A 21386-nucleotide genomic window follows, 5' to 3' on the forward strand; every position below is an offset into this window, starting at 1 on the left:
TAGAAAAAATGTTACAGCTTAGACAGCAGTTACCTGTCTATGATTAATTTCAATACATGGCCTTTATTTTGGGATATGCTGTGCTATCATCACATGGGTTTTCAGCCACACTGGTGGCTAAAGTAGTGCGCAAGAAGAATTTGCTCAACTTTGCATAGAAAAAACTCTCTCTCTCTCTCTCTGTCTATATATATATATAAATATATATAAATATTCTGTTGTGCTATTAATGTAAAAACACCCAGCATACTGCATGTATAATATCCATGATTATGCACAACAGCTAACCAGTATGTTTTGAAAGCATAAAGCATGAGCAAGTATCATAGAACCACAGAATCCCCTGAGCTGGAAGGGACCCACAGGATCCCCCAGTGCCACCCGTGCCCTGCCCAGAGCCCCAGCAATCCCATCCTGGGCATGCCTGGGGTGCTGTCCAAGCTCTGCTGGAGCTCTGGCAGCTTTGGGGCCGTGCCCATTCCCTGGGCAGCCTGGGCAGAGCCCAGCACCCTCTGGGGAAGCAGAACCTTCCCTGAGCTCCAGCCTGATCCTGCCCCATCCCAGCTCTTGGCTCCTGTCCCTGTCACAGGGAGAAGACATGGGAGCTGTCCCTTGGAAGGAGCTGCAGCCCCTGCTGAGCTCTCCCCTACCTTCTCTGCTCCAGCTGAACACACCAAGCACCCTCAGCTGATCCTTGTGTGGCCCCTCCAGACCCTTTACCATCTCCATGTCTCTCTTTTGGACACTCTCTAACAGCTTTAGCTCGTTCTGACATGCCCAAAACTGTCCCCAAGACTCGAGGTGAGACTGCCCCAGCGAGTGATGCTGGGCCTGGTACCCCCCAGGACAGGGATGTCCCTCCTGGCTCCAGACTCAGATTGAACTGGACATGGACCAGGACCCCCAGGTCCTGTCCCACAGGTGCTCTCCAGCCCCTTGTTCCCCAGTGCATCCACACAGCCAGGGGTGCCCATCCCAGGTGCAGAATCCCTTGTTAAACCCGACACACTTGGTGAATTCCCACCCCTCATTTGCTGAGCTCCGTCTGCAGGGCCTCTCTGCCCTCGAGGGAGTTGACAGCTCCTCCCAATTTAGTGTCATCAGCAAACTTACTCAGTACTCCTTAGAGTCCTGTGTCCAGGTTGCTAATGAAGATGCTGAAGAGCACAGGGCAGAGCACAGAACCCTGGAACCCCAGCAGTGCCAGCCTGGTGTCACCTCAGTCACTGCCAGGCTCTGTGCCCGCCTCATGAGCCCTTGCCCACGATGTTTTTATCCACCTGTGGGCTGGACAGTTTGTCCAGATGGATCCTGGGAGAGACTGTATCCAAAGCTTTGATGCAATCCAGAAAGATCACATTACTGCCTCTCCTGGGTCACCCAGGTGTGTCACCCTGTCATAGAAGGAACTCAGGTGTGACCAGCAGGACCTCCCCCTTGTGAGGCTGTGCTGACCTGTTGTTGCCAGATGAATACCTGTTTGCTCAGCTGCTAGGGAAAAGACAATGATTATTTTGTGAAATCACTGGCCTGTGGAACTGCATAATGGGGATCACGTTAAACATCAACCAAGAAGAGGAGCAGGAGAATACACTTTCATCTCCAAAATAACAAATTACATTGTTTGGGCTAACTTGGCTCCAGATTTTGGGATAACACCGAACTCATGGGGTGGTCAAGTGTCACTTCAGGGCCTACAACCACTAGAGACCATTGTCCAGACCACTGAGACAGACAAACTCATGTGAAAAGGGAAGGAACATATGCTGATGACTTTGGGGGAATAATTATCATACGTACGTTTGCTCTGGGAGAACCTGTGAGCACTCCTGTACAACACAGCCTGGAACAGGAGCCTTTTCTGTGCTCAGCATGCACACACAATATCTGAAAGAAGACAGCCCCTCGTGCCTCCAGCTGAGTGAGGAGTGGCTGCTGCTCAGTGCTGCACTGCTGCTAGGGAGGTTTTGTCTATTTTTCTGTAATGTGATGCCTCAGGGTGTTTTCCAATACCTCCCAGGGTAATTTTCTCCATTACCTTACCAGGTGCTGAAGTGAGACTGCTGGGCCTGTAGTTTCCAGGGTCACCCTTCCTGTGCTTTTTGAAAATTGGGACAATCTTAACCAGCATCCATTCAACTGGGACCTCTCCAGACATCCAAGACTGTTCAGATATTGAGAGAAGCCTCACATCAGCCGGCTCTTTGAGTAGTCTCAGATGAATCCCACCAGGCTCCATAGATTTATAGGAATGCAGCTGCTGCAGCAGATCCTTACAACTTCAGGATCAACTGTGAGTTTATCATTCTCAAACCATGGTCATTCAGCTCAGGGCACTGGGATTCCCTTAGCCCATGCTGAAGAGAGGTAAGAAAAACAATACATATCCCTGTCTTGTCAAATTCTCTATTTGTGAGTTGACCACCCTCATTCTGGAATAGGCCAATGTGACTTCTGCGCTGTTTTCTGCCAATGTATTTTAAAATCCTCTCTTTATCATCGCCCACAGTTCTGGCAAGTTTTGACTCCAGTTACACTTCAGCTGCAAAAATTTTCTTCCTGCAGAACACCATCTCTGTGGTCCTGCCATGTCACCCAACCTTCTCCTGCTGGACATACACCTTCCTTCTCTGCTTTACCTCCAAAAGAAGATCCCTGTTCAGCCAAGCCAGCCTTCTGTCGCATCTGTTTGACTTTCAACATTTTGGAATTGCCGCTTCCTGTGCCCATAGGTGACACCTAAAATGTGACCCACACTAATGGACCCCAGCACCTTCAGAAGAATTTTCCCAGGGATCTTGATCACTATTTCCCTGAGCAGCCTAAAGTCTGCTCTACTCATGTCCAAGGGTGAAAATTTTCTGACACTTTTCCTCCTAGCAACAGAGATTTTAAACTAAATCACTTTGTGGCTGCTGTAGCAAGATAGCCACCAATCATGTCATTCATACAACCCTCTCCATTAACAAGCAACAAATCAAGAAGGGCACCTTTCCTAGTCAGCTCTCCTAGTACTTGTACATGAAGTTGGCATCCAGGTGTTTTAGTAATCTTAGACTCTAGAGAAGGGACTTTACCTGGAAGAGAATTACATCACCATTTTTCCTCCTAACTGGTGCTTTTTATCAATTTTACAAATTTCCTAACACCTATAAAAGATACTGCTGTGGGGGTGGGTTTTTGTGGATAACTATCTCTGAAGGCCTTCAAATAAAGATCTACTCTTATATTACCTTCTTTCTAAAATTATTTTGACTTTCATTTCCAGGATGGGAAAAAGGCAACAGTCCAGGCCAGAAGATCTGCAGTAGACTCCCACAGAGACATCTGCATCCTTTCACTGCCCCTTGATTCCTACCCAGAGGCTCTCAACTGTGACCTCCCTAAATTCTACCCCTTCTGTTACATACAGTGCCTCCCTCTGCCTCATCTGCCCTGCCTATTCTTCCTAAAGAGTCTGTAAATGTTCAGTAGGGCACTTCAATCACAGGACTCATCCTGGTAAAGTTTCACTTATGCTAGTGATGTCAAATCACTGGGACTGGGCCAAGGATCCATGCTCCTCTCATTTGGTCTTCATGCTGTGTGTGTTGGAACAGAAACACTTCAGCTCTGGTCTGTTGTAGCCAACACCTCCCACCAGCACTCAGTTCCTCAAGTGCATCACCCCACTGCCTCTCACTATCTGGTTTTATCCCTTCCCCCTTCAAACTAGTTTAAAGCTCTATTGATGAATCCTCTGAGTTCCTATGCTAGAAACTCTTTTCCCCTCTGAGAGGTGCATCTCATCAGGTGTTGTGTAGACAACCCCATGGTCCAAAACCCAACATTATTCTGATGACACTGGCCCCTGCACTTGATAGGCAGACTCCTAGAATGCTACAGTGGATAACTTCCCTGTTAAAATGTGATTTTTTTGTTAAAAAATAGGCAGCATTCTGTAAAAACAATCCCCTGGCACAAATAAACACCTAATTTATTAGCAGGGCACTACTAATTCATTCAGTAGGGAGCAGACATAACTTTTCAAACACATTTGTCTAACTTTGTATTTGGTAATCCTTTTCTTCTTTCCTCTCTTTAATTTTTTATGATTATAGTACTACTGACTAAAATTGAACTACGTCTTGCTCAGATTAATAGATCAAATTCTCAGACTGTAAGCCAGGCCATGTACAACCATGTTAAAATATTAATTTTAGGAATAATAAAAGCATTTTTAAATTGCATCAATTTCTATTTAGTGTAACAACAATAAAAAGAAGATTACTGCAAACTTCTATTCCAATTAGGAAGATCGTTCTTCCATCCCCAGAGGAGAAATAATGTCCACTTCTGTTTCCTATGAGACTGGAGCCACTTCCTTGCTTTGCCATCTATAACTACAATGCTCCCAACCCTAGACACCCACACTGAGGCTTTTATCAACCAGCTTCAGCCCTCTGGAAGTAAAACCTATTCCAAGGTGCCTTACAGAATCCCTAGAGGAAACAGGCATTTGCTCAGGAGCAATTAATCTATTTTAGACTTGTACCTTCTGGAGGGATAACCAGGTGACATTCACACCACCTGGAACAAATGTCACCAATGTACCGAGCACATCACAAGCATTATTTATTTTGATTACTGATGGAATCTCCCTGGAAAACCAGCCCTCTATGCAAACATGTTAAAGCTGTTAGGTATTTCTTTTTAACTTAATATTTCACTTTCTGCAGTACACACTACAACTCAAAAATCTCTCACCTCAGTAAACAAAGTGGTATCAAATATTCTCTTCTGCCTTTCTCCTTACACTGCACTGAAGTGAAAACAGACATGGTGCAGTGGGTTGGAACAAGATGGGCCTTAAGGTCCCTTCCCACCCAGACCATTCTGTGATCCTATGGCTTTGCTGTGCTGCTGGTCCTGGGAAGGAGCAGCAAAGGGCTGGGAACAGAGAGCACAGCAGAGCCTCGACCAGAGGAGCAGCAGCAAGCAAGGAGTTTCCTCCCCTCCCTGCCACAGACAGTGGGTGCAGATATGAAGAGATAACCTGGGCTGCAAGGCCCAAAGGCATCATCTCCAGCACCAAAAGGCCTCGGGCCCCAGCTAAGAATCAGCATCTCAGTCTGGAGAGCAGATGTGGGAAGAGATAAAAGAAATATTCCTGACTGCTTTACAAACTGTAAAAGACACACAAGTTACCACAGAGGCAGAAGCCTCCTACACCCTAAAAAGTGTTTGTGACTTTTCCCTGGAGTTTGGACACAGATTCCATGGATGCTTCCCTGGGGATCGAGGGAAAGGATCTCAATGTGTGCCCCACCAACAACTGGATGGGAAGAGCCATTGAATCCCAAGTTGTATTATTTCTTCACTAGCTGTAACATTAACAGGTACTTTTAACCTCATGCTATATCTATTTATCAGTAGTTTTCTTTTTGTCCTTATTCTTGTGTAGTATTAGTTTGTTTTAAGTCCTATGTCTGTTAGTTTTCTGTCTATCAAATAAATCATTCATTCTCTAACAGACTGAATCAGCCATTATTAAAGCACTTGTGAACAAGAGTGGCTTTTGGGGTGCTGGCCACCTCCATAAAGCTGCTGGCTGCTGCCAGAGGCCTGGGCAAAGGGCAGGGAGTTATCCAAAGCCCCACATCCACTGGTACCAAGCAGCCAGCAGCACGCTGGATTGCAGTGGGTAAGGCGTACCTCTGCGGATGCTCCTCCTCAGCTTGTTGCAGAGGTCCAGGCGCGGGTTCTCCAGGCTGTCCTCGGCCGAGCCCGGGCTCTGCTCGGGGGACGACAGCCCCCGGCTCAGGTCCAGCGGCGCCTTGCTGCCCGTGGGCGGTGGGGACGTGGCCGGGCTGTAGTTTGAGGTAGGACTGCTGGCCGCAGACGAGGCTGAGAGGTCCAGGGCGCCGATCCTGGAGTTCAGCGGCGAGGTCAGGGAGAGTTTGCGGGTCCTGGCGGGTGAGGAGGTCCTGGAGAGGGACAGGGGAGGAGGAGAGGAAAACTTGCGGCAGAGGTGTGGCGACTTCCCGTCAGCCAGGTACTCCCCTCTGTTGTTCTGACTGGTGGCAAAGAACAGCTCCAAGGACCTGAGAGGCAGAGACATAAAAAGAGCAGCATGGTTATTGTATTTGTGGGGTGCCTTGATGAAGGAAGGAATGATGAATCTGACTCCATGTTCTCAGAAGGCTGATTTATTATTATTGTTTTATCATACTAAAGAATACTATACTATATAAGTATACCAAAGAACACAGAAAGGATACTTACAGAATGCTAAAAAGATAATAATGAAAACTCGTGACTCTTGCCAGAGTCCTGACACAGCTTGGCACTGATTGGCCAAAGAGTGAAAACAACTCACAGCAGAATCCAATGGAACAATCACCTGTGGGTAAACAATCTCCAAACACATTCCAGACAAGCAAAACACAGGAGAAGCAAATTAGATATTTGTTTTCATTTTTCTCTGAGGCTTCTCAGCTTCCCAGGGGAAAAATCCTGGGCAAAGGAATTTTTCCAGAGAATGTGAATGTGACACATGGTAGCAAACACTGAACAGATTTAAGTGAAAATGCTTCAATTTTAAGCAAATCTGCATGGCATTGCAAAATCTGTGTGACACTTTGTCCTCAGAGACAGACCCTCCATAAAACTGGCGTCCTGTTTACACACTAAGAACCTTTCTCTTAGATTATTTACAAGCAGAAAATAGTGAGAAAAATGCCCACAAAACAAACAATGACCAAGGCTGTGACATCTCTCCCAGAAATCTGTGAGAGAGAGGTCCCAGGAAGGTGCCAACCCCAGGCTCACCTGACAGGAATGGAGGTGAAGGGGCGCCTGTAGATGTCAGAGAGCTTCTCCAGGACCACGGAGGCGGTGGTGAAGATGCGGTAGGTGTGCAGGAAGGTGTTGAGGAAGTCGATGCTCAGGAACCGCAGATCCGTCAGCCGCTCCAAGAGGCGCTCCACGCTCGCGTAGCGGATCTGGGGCACTTTGCAGGAATTCAGTGTTTTGCTGAAGCAAATATCGATGTCATCTCTGTGAAGACGGGCGTCAGATCTACACAAAAGTCAAATTTAAAACACTTTACCAACGAGTGATTGTAGCTAAGGTGTTGCCTTCAGTTTGAGCTTTCATATTTTCCAGATTCTGTACTGCATTAATAACTCTGCATAAATAACTCTCAACTCCATATAAAGTGTCAGCTGCTCTCCTCACAGCTCAGGCACACAGAACAATCCTTCTCCAGCCCCAGAACCAAGGACACCACTGCAGCTTCAGCCCAAAGAGTGCAAACAGCAGGGAATGGAGGAGAGCAACTTGGGAGGGTGGGACTGCAGAACCTGGAGGTGGAATTGGACAGTGAACCCCAGTATGGAAATGGGCCAGAACTTATCAAAGTGTGAAAACTTGTGACTCTGAGTCCATCTTGGGGGTAGCCACAGCTGGGCTCTTGTACTGCCCAAGGTGTGTCCTTTGAAGGCCTTTTAATAAATCCCTACTTTATTCCTTTAACTCTGCCTAGCTCTGCTCTAGGCAGCTTCTCAAGGCATCAAAGGAGTGGTACCCCTTTAGCTGTTTCTGTCAACACAAAAGCAACAAAAATTTATGCACTTTTGTGTTTCATCAGTGCAGGAAAACTTTTAATTTGTGGTGATAAATGCTTCCATAACTAAGGGAACTTAAATTTTATTTTTGGCAAATGCTTTACACCTCAAAGCCTAAGAAACTATTTATCATGCTTACATTTCTGAAATGGAACAGGTGGCAGAATTGTCCCCTCTTGTCTCTTTTAGGCTATTGTGGCCCATAGGTCAATGTTACTAAAATCTCAGTATGGAATAATTCATTGCAATGTTTTCTGGTGGGATCAAGCTTTATCTAAAATAAAGTAATGGATCCTAAAAATTAATCCCTTAGCTAGGTTTAAGGCTTACTTGCAAATTAGCACCTGCCTTCAGCTCCAAGACTTACTTTTTGTTTTAAGAGAAGAAAGAGGGAACAGCACAAAACATCTCAAATTTTAAATCAGAAACCAAGAAAAAAATTTATTTTAGTGAAAAAATCAAAAGCAAAGACCAATATATTTCTGCTTGGAAATTAAAAAAAAAAAGAATAATTTACATAACCATACCCCTAATGGAGGGGTTTTGCCCTCAAATTCTGTTTTGCCTAGTTTGTAAATAAACAGGATGAATGCTAAGTGAAGCATCTTTCAATACACCCCATCTTTTTGTTATAAGTTATTGGAGTTTCTCAGAAGAAAGATCGGGATATTCCACACAATTCTACACTGTATTACATAAAAGAAGCAACAACAACAACAAAATATTGTTTTTTAAACTAGGGCCTCCAAAAAGTGGCAGTTTTTTGTTTCTATCGTGCAATGACATCTGACTCTGAAAGTCAAACTGTGCTGCAAATCAGGCAAGTCAAATTTAAGAAGGAGAACACCAAATTTGTGTTTGTTGTCAAGGTCCTGTATGTTCTTCAGAATTAATATTCCTTTCTGTTGGCATGGGGACTGAGGTCCTGCTGTACTTTAAAGGGGACAAATGTACTTTTAAACCTCAGCAGGTGACAGAAGTTTTTACGCACTGGAGAGTTCCTGGAATAAAGCTGAGGACAATAAAATGCCTTATTTCCAGGGATCAAAGGTGTGTGCCCTAACAGTGCATTCCCAGATGCTTTCTCTCTCCCATTTCTAAGCACAGAGGAGAAGAAACAGCTACAGAAGAGGCATTTGAGACACCAAGAGATGTGACAGATAATAGTGAAAAAGGAAATAGTTTTATGTCTATCCCTATGTTCCATTCACTTATATATTCATTGTATTCTAAAAAGTAAAACTCATGTAAATTGAGGTATGCAGAATATCCAAGCTGTGTTAAAAATCTGGAATCATGTACTGAAAATATCTCACTAGAAACAAAAAACACTTATTACAATAAATAACTGAGAGAATCCAAAGGTAAAGGAAGCAGCCTTATAAACAATGATGCTACTTTGATGTGATCAGTTAAAATCATGAGAGAAAGTAATTTTTTAACAGAAATAACAGAAATACAGAGAACAAAAACTTTGGCTATTATAACAAAGTACCTTTGAAAATGGTACTTGTCTGCAGTCACATAAATTCTGAAGACATTGTAAAAATGTCCAATAAAATTTTGAGATGACAAGGAAAAGCTGAGAACAAAATCATTCATCTGAGGCGTAACTGAAGCTAACTACTGAAAACCCAGAAAAACCTGAGTTGTGATCCAAAACTGTGAATTGAGAGTTTACCACTCTGAGTGATCCCTACAACTCCAAGAAAGGGATTTGAAAATATATGTTTTGGAATATAGAATCAGTTCCATTCAACCAAAATGCTAGAAAAAAAAATTAAAGGTTTGCATTGTCTAAACACATGCTTTCTATTGTTGAATTTTTTACTGAAGAAACACAACAATCTATTTTGTTCTCTGTTGCACTTACTTGATCATATGTGGCACTGTGACTTTGGAGTTTTCTTCAAACACTATTGTCATTAATCCATTGCACCTTATATTATCAATGCACTGTGGAAATAAACATTGAAAACTGTTAAAGTCAAAACACTTTTCATATCCCTATAAGCTTGAAGCACAGCTTTTGCAGGGTATGGGCTGATTAAGACAAGGTATTTTCTCAAATGAAAATCAGTGATGCAAGAATTTAAGAGTCGACATGCTTCTCTAGCCTTTGCCTCTCAGGGTATTCAGTTCAGAAACCTTTTCTTTTCCACATGATTAAGTACTTTGAGTTGGAAGTGATATTTCCTTTGAAGCTCCTTTGAAAGGGAACAAAACTCATTATTTCTAGTGTTTCCTGAAAGAGTGTAAGCTTGAGAAATCAAGACCACAAGAAAGTCAGAATGCTTTATACTCCAAGGGGTACAGTAATACCTTAACCTCTGCCTCTGTGCAAAAGACTAAAAGGGAATATAAAAGCTTCCAGAAACACATTTGTAAAAACAAATTCAAGTGGTGCTCCTTGTGAAATGCAGCTGTGAGGAAGCTGTCCAAGCTGCTCCCTGCAAACTCCTGTATAAATGTTTGAGGCTGGGATTAGGAGGGACTTTTAAGTGTACCTTTATGTAGTTCAGATGAGCCCAAAGAAGGGAACAGAGCTGGGGAAGGGGTTGGAGCTCTACCAAACCCTACAGGGCTCTTGTCTTCATTATACTTTCTACTTTTATTCATACGTACATATATACATATATATGTTTACATATAAATATACTTTTTTTTTTTTTTTTTTTTTAATATATGGACAATCTCCTTACATCAGTAAAAAGGAGTTCCAGAAATTATCACACACATTTATCCTGATTTCAAGAACACACATTGCCTTCAGGCTGTGGAACATTTAATTTCAAACCAATGACTGATATTGGATTGCTCAAACCTGATAATCACAGGCCTCTTCAGGTTTAGATTACATCTATAGTTTTAAATTTAAAATATCATCTATGCACTTTTATGCGGGTTTCAATTCAGGATTTTAAGATTATTTGGAAAGTGCAGCTGCAGTAATTCACAGTATGATTTTCTCAAATCATTACCTAAAAGCAGTGAGAAACACATTTAATAGAAGTACTTATATTTCCCCTATTTGACCTCGAAATATTTCAAAGAAGCCCTTAGCACCCTAGCACAGACAATTTTTTAAATTATTATAATTTAGGCTAAGAATGGACTTAGTAGCATTCTTAAATGGTCTATCTGTGCCAGGAAATTACTCCAGTAATTTTACATATCAATGGAACAACAATAATTCCCTGAAAATCTGTTTTGTAAAATTCTCCAACCAGGTCTGTCTGTAAGACAGCAAGTTGCAGCCCATACTGTATTTTGAGATTTTTATTTGCCTATTTTTGTTCTTTCAAAAATGTTAATCTGGCACAAAATAAGTCAGAATTCTTATTTTTAAGCAATTTCTCCTCATTATGATGATGATTCATCTGGAGATGTTGCCAGCAATGATAGCAACTTTGGAAATGCATGACATTCCATGCTGATAATCCTCTAATCAGCTATTTCTCTCTAAATTAATAGAGGATGGGACCTGAATTCAGAACTATGAGAGATGTATGTTCTTGTTTGTGTGCATAAACAAAACATAAATAGCCTTCATTTAGCTCTGGTTAGCTGGAAGTTCAGGGGTTTTGGGTTTTTTTGTGGTTTTTTTTTTTTTTTTTTGCATTCAACTTCTTTCCACAAATAGATTATGACGAAGTTTGTCTATTATGTTTAAAGTAAAAAGCAATTTTAAAAAGCCCCAACAACTTATCCCTGGCATTTAAAAAAATTTAAATACCCTTTTTGTTCATTCACAACATTGACAGTTCCTGCACACCGTCAGAATGCTCAGCAATTATTTATAATGGTTTGTTAGCATTCATTTTTGGTAGAAAAAAGAATTTATCCCATTTTCTTACTTCATTATTGATGTGATATGGTATCACTTTCACGCTAGGACTCAGGTGGGTTTGATCTGTATGAAAATCATGAATAAACCAGTACATGAATAAACCTTCTTCTTAAATCAAAATATGTGTCTAGATGGGCTCTCCTTAGACATAAAAATGCTTACCACTATGTTTGTCTATGGACAATTCTGAAAGTTATATCCCATCTCTGTTTTTGAGAAACAGACTTCCCTGGTGACCCAAATGCAATGACAGAATTTTGAGGAGAACAGGCAGCACTAATGTTTTTTCACAGCAAATCAAAGGTGTTCATCACCCCTGTGTTAGGCTGGTTTTCAGAAGCTCAGAGTGAAGGAAGACCTCACCAAAACCAGGTGAGAAAATGTCTTCGGTTGGAAATGGGAGTGTGTTTCCATTCCCATGTGTCAGAGCTGGGGCAGTTCTCTGCTGTTCATGGGGCAGTTTTTTCTTTATCTCTCCCACAGCCAATCCTCCCTCCAGGAGATCTCTGCTCTTCATGGGCCATTCATTATTAATTACCTTCTGTCCATGGCCACTGAGTGTCCCTGCAGGGCTGATCCAATTCCAGCATCCCATGGGGAGATGCTGCATTGCCCAGGGCAGGAGCCAAGCATTCCTACCTGGATCCAATCTGAGCTTTGGGACAGCCCAGCAGCCTTTGCCCAGTGCATTGCCAGAGGAGCAGCTTCTGCTGCCCTGCATGGCCAGAGGGAGCCCAGGCCCATCTGCAGCAGCCCTGGAGCTGCAGAGGAAAACTCCCCCCTTGTGCAGGATCCCTGCTCCAGCAGAGCCACAGCTGGCACTGCAGGAGGGCTGAGCCCCCATGGGATGGGGCTGTGCCACCCCCTGACACACAGGGGACAGCGCCTGCTCTCACTCTGGCAGTGGTGGTTTTTGTTTGTACTACTGCATTTATATTTTTAATTTTTCTAGTAAGGAACTGTTATTCCCATATCTTTGCCTGAGAGCCCCTTAATTGCTGTAATAATTCAGAGGGAGGGGGTTTGCATTTTCCATTTCAGGGGAGGCTCCTGCCTTCCTCAGCAGACACCTGGCTGTTCAAACCAAGGCAGAAAAGCACTGAGGTACCTGGCTGATGTCACTTGTCCACGCAGCTTTCTCCTGCCGTGATGGGGCCAAAAGGACAACAGTAAAAGGAGGAGCATCTGTGGGCTCCACTATCAGCTTGAAATCCAGGTGTCCAAACACTTGCCCAGAGCCTTTTGCTTTACAGCCAGAGGGGGAGAAAAAAAAGTCACACCATGAAATGTCACAGCGTAAGACAAAGAAAACAGTTATTTCATTTACAATGGAAAAGCTATAAAACATCTTGCTGATAAAGAGCAAATCCAATTAGGTATCCAACAACTCATTCTGTTGTTCACATATTGGGATTTGCTCTTCAAGATAAAGTTTCTTATAACACCTGTATGCTAATACATCCTCACCATACTACAAGTATCACTCAATAAAACTACTTTCACAATTCAAGTGCAAAACTTGACAAACTGCAGGATGGAAGACAAAAGGAGTAACAATAAAATCAGCCTGAGACTGTATTTTGTAATGCCATTTGAATAAGCGTGCACTCCTGATTTGTGGGGATCCCAAGGCAAAAAAGTTCCCATTAATTCTTCCAAATCAGTCAACTCCCATGTACTCCAGAAAGCAAATTATTATGCAGCTTATTTAAGGCTTTTTTTCTTTTTTTTTTAATTTTCAATTTTTTTTTTTTTTTTTTTTTTTTCTGAGATGCTCTGGATGAACTTGAATACAAAAGCCACATTTCTCCAGCCAGCCCTCTTGAAAATCCAGTAAGGGGTGTTAACAGCAGGAACAAATACAACAAAACAATGCCCCATCCAAGACAGCATGTCCATTATAAGAACAGCAATTTTAATGGATCAGTTTTACACTGTATTCTACTGGTTTCACAACAACGTATCTATTTGCTCTTATGAAAAAATAAAAAAGGGTACTAATTTTAGGAAACTAGAAACTGTACTTACTACTGACAGCTGAATTTAACTTACAATCATCATCACTCGCTTCTGTCTCCTCGACTAGAGTGCATTCTATCAGAGACAGAACACCTCCTGTCTGTGGAAACAAAGCACATTTCACACAAATGTTATTTATTCCCATTTGTCACAGGTTTTTTTAAATGTTGACAGGCCTGACTCTAACATTTTACATTACTCAGAGCTCTAAGGAAGATACATGAATTTCATGATGCACATTTTTTCCTTAAATAACTAAACTCAAACTGATTAAATATAATGTTTTTCTGAATCCAGCAGATTAATAGTACAATGCACAAAATTTCTTTCACTTTTACCATGCTTTAATTTATGGCACACACAGACTTGCTCACAAGTTCCAAAAAAGTTAACTAGAATTTCATCTTCTGAATTTAAGTGAAATACATACAATTTTTCTTAAAGGTTCCATTAGACTTTATTTATTTTGCATAAGTACTTGAACTATGTAAGAGGTGCAAAGTGGGAAAGTACATGACCCATAATAACCTCTTGGTATGCCAAATTAAAATTCCATTCAACATAACCCACTCCATGAACAACCAACATCTCTTTACCCACAAGCCAGCACTATGAAAGACAGATTCTCAACAAATATAACTAGATTGTTCTTAGATGACATTTTATTTTAAGAGAACATGCTGTTCAGGAAAACTGAATTGACTTTGAAAATTAATTTTATTAGAGCTCTGGAAAATGTTCTTTGGCAATTCTGCAGGGTTGTACTGACTGATTTATGCACTGAAAGCTGACTTAAATTCAGTGCTACATACACTGAATTTATTCACCACTTCAAACAAATAGATACATCAATGCCTTGTTTCTAATGCCCAGTTTACTAGAATTAACTGGGTCTAATAAAAGGAAATTGTCTGAATTCTATTATTTGCAATGAAAAGACAAAGCAGTTAAACATTGTGCACTACCCCGCTTTTGTTTTTAACCACTAATGCAACACTCACATGAAACACATAAAACAGCAAAATGTTGGCAGTTCACCAAAGATGTGTTTTCATTTTGAAAATTAAATCATAATATGAAGTCCATACCTTAAGAAGATGCAGTTTTCCTCCTGAACTTCTTGTACAAATTAAGAAGTGTTTTGTAAACAAGAAGCATTGTCTTTCTCCTTCTTTCTTCAAAGACAATGAGCCCAGGCGAACTTTACTCAGCTTTCCCCTCTCAACTGAGGGGACCTGGATAAGGGAACCTGGTAATGAAGGTGCAAAATCCACTGTATTACAGTAATATTTAGTAGGTAATGCTCAAACTGTTAATTCATTGAACACTCTTACATTAATTAACACAACTTTTCATTCCAATATCAATGTGTATCAGCATCTCTTTCAAGAACAAGTCAATCCCTTTTTTACTGCAGATTCCCTTTTTTTTAGTATCATAAATAGACTCAAGTACAGTCTAGACTAACACTTGTGTACATGGCAGGATTAGATCCAGGGCTGATTAGGCAATTAAACACACTAAGAGGCCATTGATCAGAAAATGTGGCTGAGCAGCAAACACCACTCTGACAGCCACTACACTTGCAAAAGACACTTCCAAACCAAAGAGACGGAGAATGGAAAGAACATGGAAAAGTTCTTTTTGATGGAAAAGAGTTTGTGTGTGTGCCCGTGTGCAAGAGAGATGGAAATGAAGCACATTTCTCCTTCTCATCTTGTACTGCATAATTGTCAGTGCTCCACAGCTCATCTGAAATGTGTTGCCAGTAAAACACTCCCGAACTAAATTGAACCTGCTTACATAAGCCTGAATTCTGCTTTGCAGAGTTCCAGGCTGGGGACAGCTCTGCTTCTCTTGCTGTTTCACATCTCAGTCTGTGACCAACTTTTCCAGATTGATCCCACCATGGGTATCACCTCCAAATTTGGAGCAGGAGTTAAATTTGGTGGTGAAGTGCAACTCCTCTGTAGATTAAACAGAAATATTTCTACCATACAACTTGCTGTTAGCAGACAGGGCAGCCAAGAGACCTCCTAGTCTCCTTCCCACACATCTCTCCTCACTATTACCTTTACACTGGCTCGTGCCTTGTTCCAGCATCAGGTACTCACACAGCTAAACCAGCATGAAAATAATGCTGGGAAGAGGCAGCTGACTTAGCTCCCTGATAGGAGCAAGGTCACAAAAGCGCCAAGAAATTGATGAGGCAAAGGGAGCTGCACAGCAGAACAAGCAGCAGGAGGAGGCTTTGACCTGCCCCTTCCAGATACGAAGTGGCACAACTGCATCAAAGCTCAAAGTAGTGGTGGCACCCTGACACAATGCCAGCCTGACAGAATTATCCATGAAATATTAGATTAGCAATTCTTACTCTGTGTTGTCAAAAGGATTATCTTTCTCAAAGTTCACATATGCAAGCTTAAATTAACAAACAGAAAAATTGCAGTAACTGAGAAAGGTGCTATTTAGCTACATTTTTTTCCTACACTTAGCTCTCTCTATATATATTTAAGTAGCCTTAAATTATTAATATATAAACTTCTACTGACATGGGAAATTACACAGCAGTAAATTTGCCAGATAACAGTGTTCTCTGACAGACATTTCACATTTAGACTAAATGTATAACACAACTTGTGTCACTGAAACACAACAGTGAAGTTATGCTCTAGAATTTTGCAGAGGAGTTTGGAACATTTCAGATTCACTTACATTCTGACCCAAACCCATAAATATTTACTGGCTGTTGTGCATTTCCCCTGGACAAGCAGCCAACCTGCCTCAGCTGTAGGAGAGAGGGAGGAGATCATTTCCATGTGTTGGAACCATGACTTTTCCATGTTACACTGACTGTCCCTCAAGGCACGCTGCAAGGCCAACATGTTCAAAACAACTCCCAGACAAAACTCCCTGGGTACTTTTAGTCCTAAAATTCCATCTACACATTTAGGGAAGCAATATTCAATCTGTACTTTTTGTTTCTGCTTTGCTTAGTAGAGTAATAGTACCTATAAATATTAGATGCTTACAGAAGTAAGGTCGCTGGTAATTTTTGTTTATTTATTTATCTTTATTTTCACTGGAATGCTTTCAGGACTAACATGCTCTGTTCTGTCATAATGGGCTGAGGTTAAACAATATTCTTGCACAGAGCTGAAATACTGTTTAATAAGGTAAAACAGAGCAAACCTCTCTCTAAAAGCAGAAAAGAGAGACTACATTTTCTCTCTTTCAAACCTGCAGAGAGGGACACATCTCCTACACATACTGCATGGCTGACCCCAAGCAAGGACCTTGGGCATTCTCATCAGGTTTTAGTGGTTAACAAAACTAGGCATTGGCTCTACCACAGATTTCCTCTTAAGCGAAAAAAATGGTCACAATTGGCCAATGTACAGATGCAATGAGCAAGTGAAGCTAATTTTAGAACATTCATTAACAGTATAGTTTGGACAATAGTGTAATCCCATGAATTTTTATCCAGCCTCAGGCCTTAAGCACTTTCAGCACTTCAATGCTTCAACAGTCACCCTCTCAGTCTTTGCTCAATCCAAAGAATATAAAAGGCTGGATTTATAAACAAACCCAAGCATTCAGAAGTCTACATTGAACTGTCTGATTTACCAGCTCAGCCTGGCTTTCTCCATGCTGGAGGTTTTCAGGCTTTTTTGCTCTTTTTTGTTTTTACTGCTCAGAGGGTTAAACACTGGAAGAGGTTGCTCATTCAGGGAGGCTGCGGAGTCTCTGTCCTTGGAAAGAACAAAATACTGAGGGGGCATGGCAGAAACCAACCTCCTCCAGCTGGTGCTGCCTTGAGACTGGAATGGGTAATTTCCAAAGTCCCTTCCAGCTCCAGCTACTGCCTGATTTTGTGGTTACGATATCTTTATCAGCAGAGGTAAATTCACAGCAGCTGATGGCAGAAGCATCAGAGTGTTTGAAAGCACCAGAGGGGCTCAGGGTGCTCAGTTGTTTGGATGTCAACAGATTTGAGACTCCCTGAGTGTACTTCAGCCTCACAAAGGAAACATTCCTCACTTGTTTGTGTGCCTGACTATAAAATCTGTACCTAAGTAAAAGGCAGGGAAAATCAGACCCCAAGAAACTCGAATGAGAGTTCACAATCTGCATTGCAAAACATTGCCAGGGACAGTTCCTGTGGTCTCAACATGCACAACTCAACAGAATCAATCTCTTCTTTAAAATAAAAAGTCTGTAACACATAAAAAAGTTGTCGTTAACATCCACAAAAAAAGCCTGAACAAAGGTAGTGGCTCCTCTCTCCTGTTTTAAGCTGGAAATGAGGTTCATGTGCCCATCTACACTAATCAGCACAACAAATGGAAGCCTAACTGAAACCAGAGGAGATGGACACCACTGCCAAAGTGACCCCACTGTCAGATGTAAAAGGAAAATGGGCTCCATTACTTCATTTGCTTTATTCAGATTTCTGCCCTTGCACAGAATCACAGGCAGTGGATGTTCCACCAGATAAGCTGATACAACCTTCTGTAACACAGCCTCCTGTCCACTGCCCTCTGACTGTGTGCCTAGAAATAAATCTGAATTTAATTTACTTACAGGGTTTGGCCTGGGACTTACAAGCCAACAGTAATTTGTACAGATTGATTCCCACAGAAAGAAAAATTCTAAATTTTACTGATGAAGCAGTGGGTACACAGACAACACATTGTCAGTCAGTTTTGATGGGAAAACCTCAACAAATAAAAATACATATTTGTATTACATATTGTAAGAATATTAAGAAAACTCTAAACTTTAATTAGATTTCATAGTACAAGTCAACCTAGGATAATCACAGCATTATAATTTTTTGGCTGTGGGTGCAAAACAACTTTTTTTTTTTTCTGAATGCCATATTCAAAACTCTTAAAACACCTCAGAGATAAAAATGTATACATGTAATAACAATCAAGTCATTTAATAGGGTTTGTAAAAACAATATTGTTAGTGTATTGTAAAAATAATATTGGAAGTTATTACAGAAAAGTCATAGTTTGGCCACATAACTACAGAAACAGCATAATATGTGTTACAAAATGTACAGAAAGCCTATTAATTACCAGTACAGTATGGCCCCCATCAAATATCAGATGTTCTGCTGAGGTTATCTGGAAAAGGTTTCAGGAAGGGATGTACCTACATTATATTCCTAACCTTTCCTGAATAATTTTAATGCTTTTCAGCACAAAGGAGGAAAACCTGTCAAAATCCTGCACCACAGATCAGTAGTTATTTTGTATAAACCCGGTAACCGGCTTCAAGAGATCCAAAAGTAAAATATTATATAAATGGGAGAAAAACAAGCAGCTAAAGTAAACACCAGCAAGTAAGAATTGTAACCAATTTGCAGTTCCTGGCAAAAAAAAACCTGTCCCTTATTTAAAATGGAAATGTTATTCTAGCAGAGTTTTTGGGAACTTAACAACAAATTCCACCTCTGCTGTAACTGATTTTCAACAGAAAGAGTTTCCAAAGCTGCCATCAATAGACTGAGAGAAGAGTGCTGCTCTTCCCCTGCTCCATCCCCTTGGGACCACAGTCCAGGCAGGATGTGAATCACAGTCCCATGGGGGCTTTGCCACTCACGTGCTGCTGATTTTCCTGCAGAAGACAGCACAGAACTGAGGTCCAACCACAGCCCAAAATCACCTGTTTTCAGGGCACTTTGTGACTCACCCTGCAGGGACAGGGGGCAGGCTCAGGATGCTGACAAGTGCCCAGTGCAGTGCCCAGCCTGACGATGGCAGTGTGAGCCCTGCTGCCTTCAGTGCAGTTTTTTTTCATGATTTTTGGGCAGCTTTGCAGAGGAATGTCTTACCTTGGCGTATAAAGGTTTGGCTGGTATCTAGCAATATGTCACAGCCCTCCACTATGGTCCTCTCTATGGCCAGGTTCTTCCGGATGTTCTCTGTGTCACTCACCTCGTCGTGCATCACTCTGTTGGGGACAAAAATGCACTTTATCTCCCCAAAATGTGCCTCACACCTGCTGTGTCTCTGAAGACACAGTGCATGCCCTTCACCACCTGCTACAGATCTACCCACCCAGTGCCCCATCACTCCAGAGCAGGTCTCCTGCCTTTTTTCCTCTCCTTTTCAAACCATTGTTGTGATCATTTTGATTTTTTAGCGGTGGAGCCAACTTGGCAGATTAGTGACTGTTCCTGAGCACATCTGACAGATGCCACCGAGCTACAAACACTTCACAGCTGATAGAAGAGAACTCGATCCTTAGTGCACAAACAGGAAAGTGTTACCTAGAATTGTGTAGGGCACATTTAAGATTTCCTTTCCATGGCTTTAGTGTCCACCGCTGTCCCTGTTTCATCTTCAAAATTCAATGTATCCTTTCCTTTCTCCTTTCCTTTCCCTTTCTCCTCTCCTTTCCCTTTCTCCTTTCACCTCTCCTTTTCCTTTCTCCTTTCCCCTTTCTCTTTCTCCTTTCCCCTTTCTTTCTCCTTTCTTTCTCCTTTCCCCTTTCTTTCTCCTTTCCCCTTTCTTTCCCCTTTCTTTCTCCTTTCCCCTTTCTTTCTCCTTTCCCCTTTCTTTCTCCTTTCCCCTTTCTTTCTCCTTTCCCCTTTCTTACTCCTTTCCCCTTTCTTTCTCCTTTCCCCTTTCTTTCTCCTTTCCCCTTTCTTTCTCCTTTCCCCTTTCTTTCTCCTTTCCCCTTTCTTTCTCCTTTCCCCTTTCTTTCTCCTTTCCCCTTTCTTACTCCTTTCCCCTTTCTTTCTCCTTTCCCCTTTCTTTCTCCTTTCCCCTTTCTTTCTCCTTTCCCCTTTCTTTCTCCTTTCCCCTTTCTTACTCCTTTCCCCTTTCTCCTTTCTTTCCCCTTTCCCCTTTCTTTCTCCTTTCTTTCTCCTTTCTCCTTTCTTTCCCCTTTCTTTCCCCTTTCCCCTTTCTTTCCCCTTGCCCCTTTCCCCTTTCTTTCCCCTTGCCCCTTTCTTTCTCCTTTCCCCTTTCTCCTTTCTTTCTTCTTTCCCCTTTCCCCTTTCCCCTTTCTTTCTCCTTTCCCCTTTCTTTCTCCTTTCTTTCTCCTTTCTCCTTTCTTTCTCCTTTCCCCTTTCTTTCTTCTTTCCCCTTTCCCCTTTCTTTCTCCTTTCCCCTTTCTTTCTCCTTTCCCCTTTCCCCTTTCTTTCTCCTTTCCCCTTTCCCCTTTCTTTCTCCTTTCCCCTTTCTTTCTCCTTTCCCCTTTCCCCTTTCTTTCTCCTTTCCCCTTTCTTTCTCCTTTCTTTCTCCTTTCCCCTTTCTTTCTCCTTTCTTTCTCCTTTCCCCTTTCCCCTTTCTTTCTTCTTTCCCCTTTCCCCTTTCTTTCTCCTTTCCCCTTTCTTTCTCCTTTCCCCTTTCTTTCTCCTTTCTTTCTCCTTTCTTTCTCCTTTCCCCTTTCTTTCTTCTTTCCCCTTTCTTTCTCCTTTCTTTCTCCTTTCTCCTTTCTCCTTTCTTTCTCCTTTCCCCTTTCTTTCTTCTTTCCCCTTTCCCCTTTCTTTCTCCTTTCCCCTTTCCCCTTTCTTTCTTCTTTCCCCTTTCCCCTTTCTTTCTCCTTTCCCCTTTCTTTCTCCTTTCTCCTTTCTTTCTCCTTTCCCCTTTCCCCTTTCTTTCTTCTTTCCCCTTTCCCCTTTCTTTCTCCTTTCCCCTTTCTTTCTCCTTTCCCCTTTCCCCTTTCTTTCTCCTTTCCCCTTTCTTTCTCCTTTCCCCTTTCCCCTTTCTTTCCCCTTTCCCCTTTCTTTCTCCTTTCCCCTTTCTTTCTCCTTTCCCCTTTCCCCTTTCTTTCTCCTTTCCCCTTTCCCCTTTCTTTCTCCTTTCCCCTTTCCCCTTTCTTTCTCCTTTCCCCTTTCCTTCTCCTTTCCCCTTTCCCCTTTCTTTCTCCTTTCCCCTTTCCCCTTTCTT

At 42.0% G+C, this 21386-nt stretch overlaps 1 protein-coding gene across 5 annotated transcripts in view; it reads right to left on the minus strand.

Annotated features, from left to right (window-relative positions):
• The window catches only part of RASGRF2 (Ras protein specific guanine nucleotide releasing factor 2), a 132492-nt gene that overhangs the window by 49652 nt on the left and 61454 nt on the right, over positions 1-21386 (minus strand). For 3 of the 5 annotated variants that reach the window (XM_071455153.1, XM_071455152.1, XM_071455156.1), the window contains 7 exons: positions 19322-19440; positions 14565-14725; positions 13486-13576; positions 12566-12702; positions 9481-9563; positions 6811-7059; positions 5695-6083 (listed from right to left, as the gene is read on the minus strand). In XM_071455153.1, coding sequence (XP_071311254.1) covers positions 5695-6083; positions 6811-7059; positions 9481-9563; positions 12566-12702; positions 13486-13576; positions 14565-14725; positions 19322-19440 — 1229 coding nt within the window. The remainder of the gene's footprint in view (positions 1-5694; positions 6084-6810; positions 7060-9480; positions 9564-12565; positions 12703-13485; positions 13577-14564; positions 14726-19321; positions 19441-21386) is intronic. The other 2 variants (XM_071455155.1, XM_071455154.1) reach the window with 1 other exon arrangement.

The sequence above is a fragment of the Agelaius tricolor genome, unplaced genomic scaffold (genome assembly GCF_023055355.1).
Source record: "Agelaius tricolor isolate 1412-34295 unplaced genomic scaffold, bAgeTri1.0.p SCAF_44, whole genome shotgun sequence".
NCBI lineage: Eukaryota > Metazoa > Chordata > Aves > Passeriformes > Icteridae > Agelaius > Agelaius tricolor.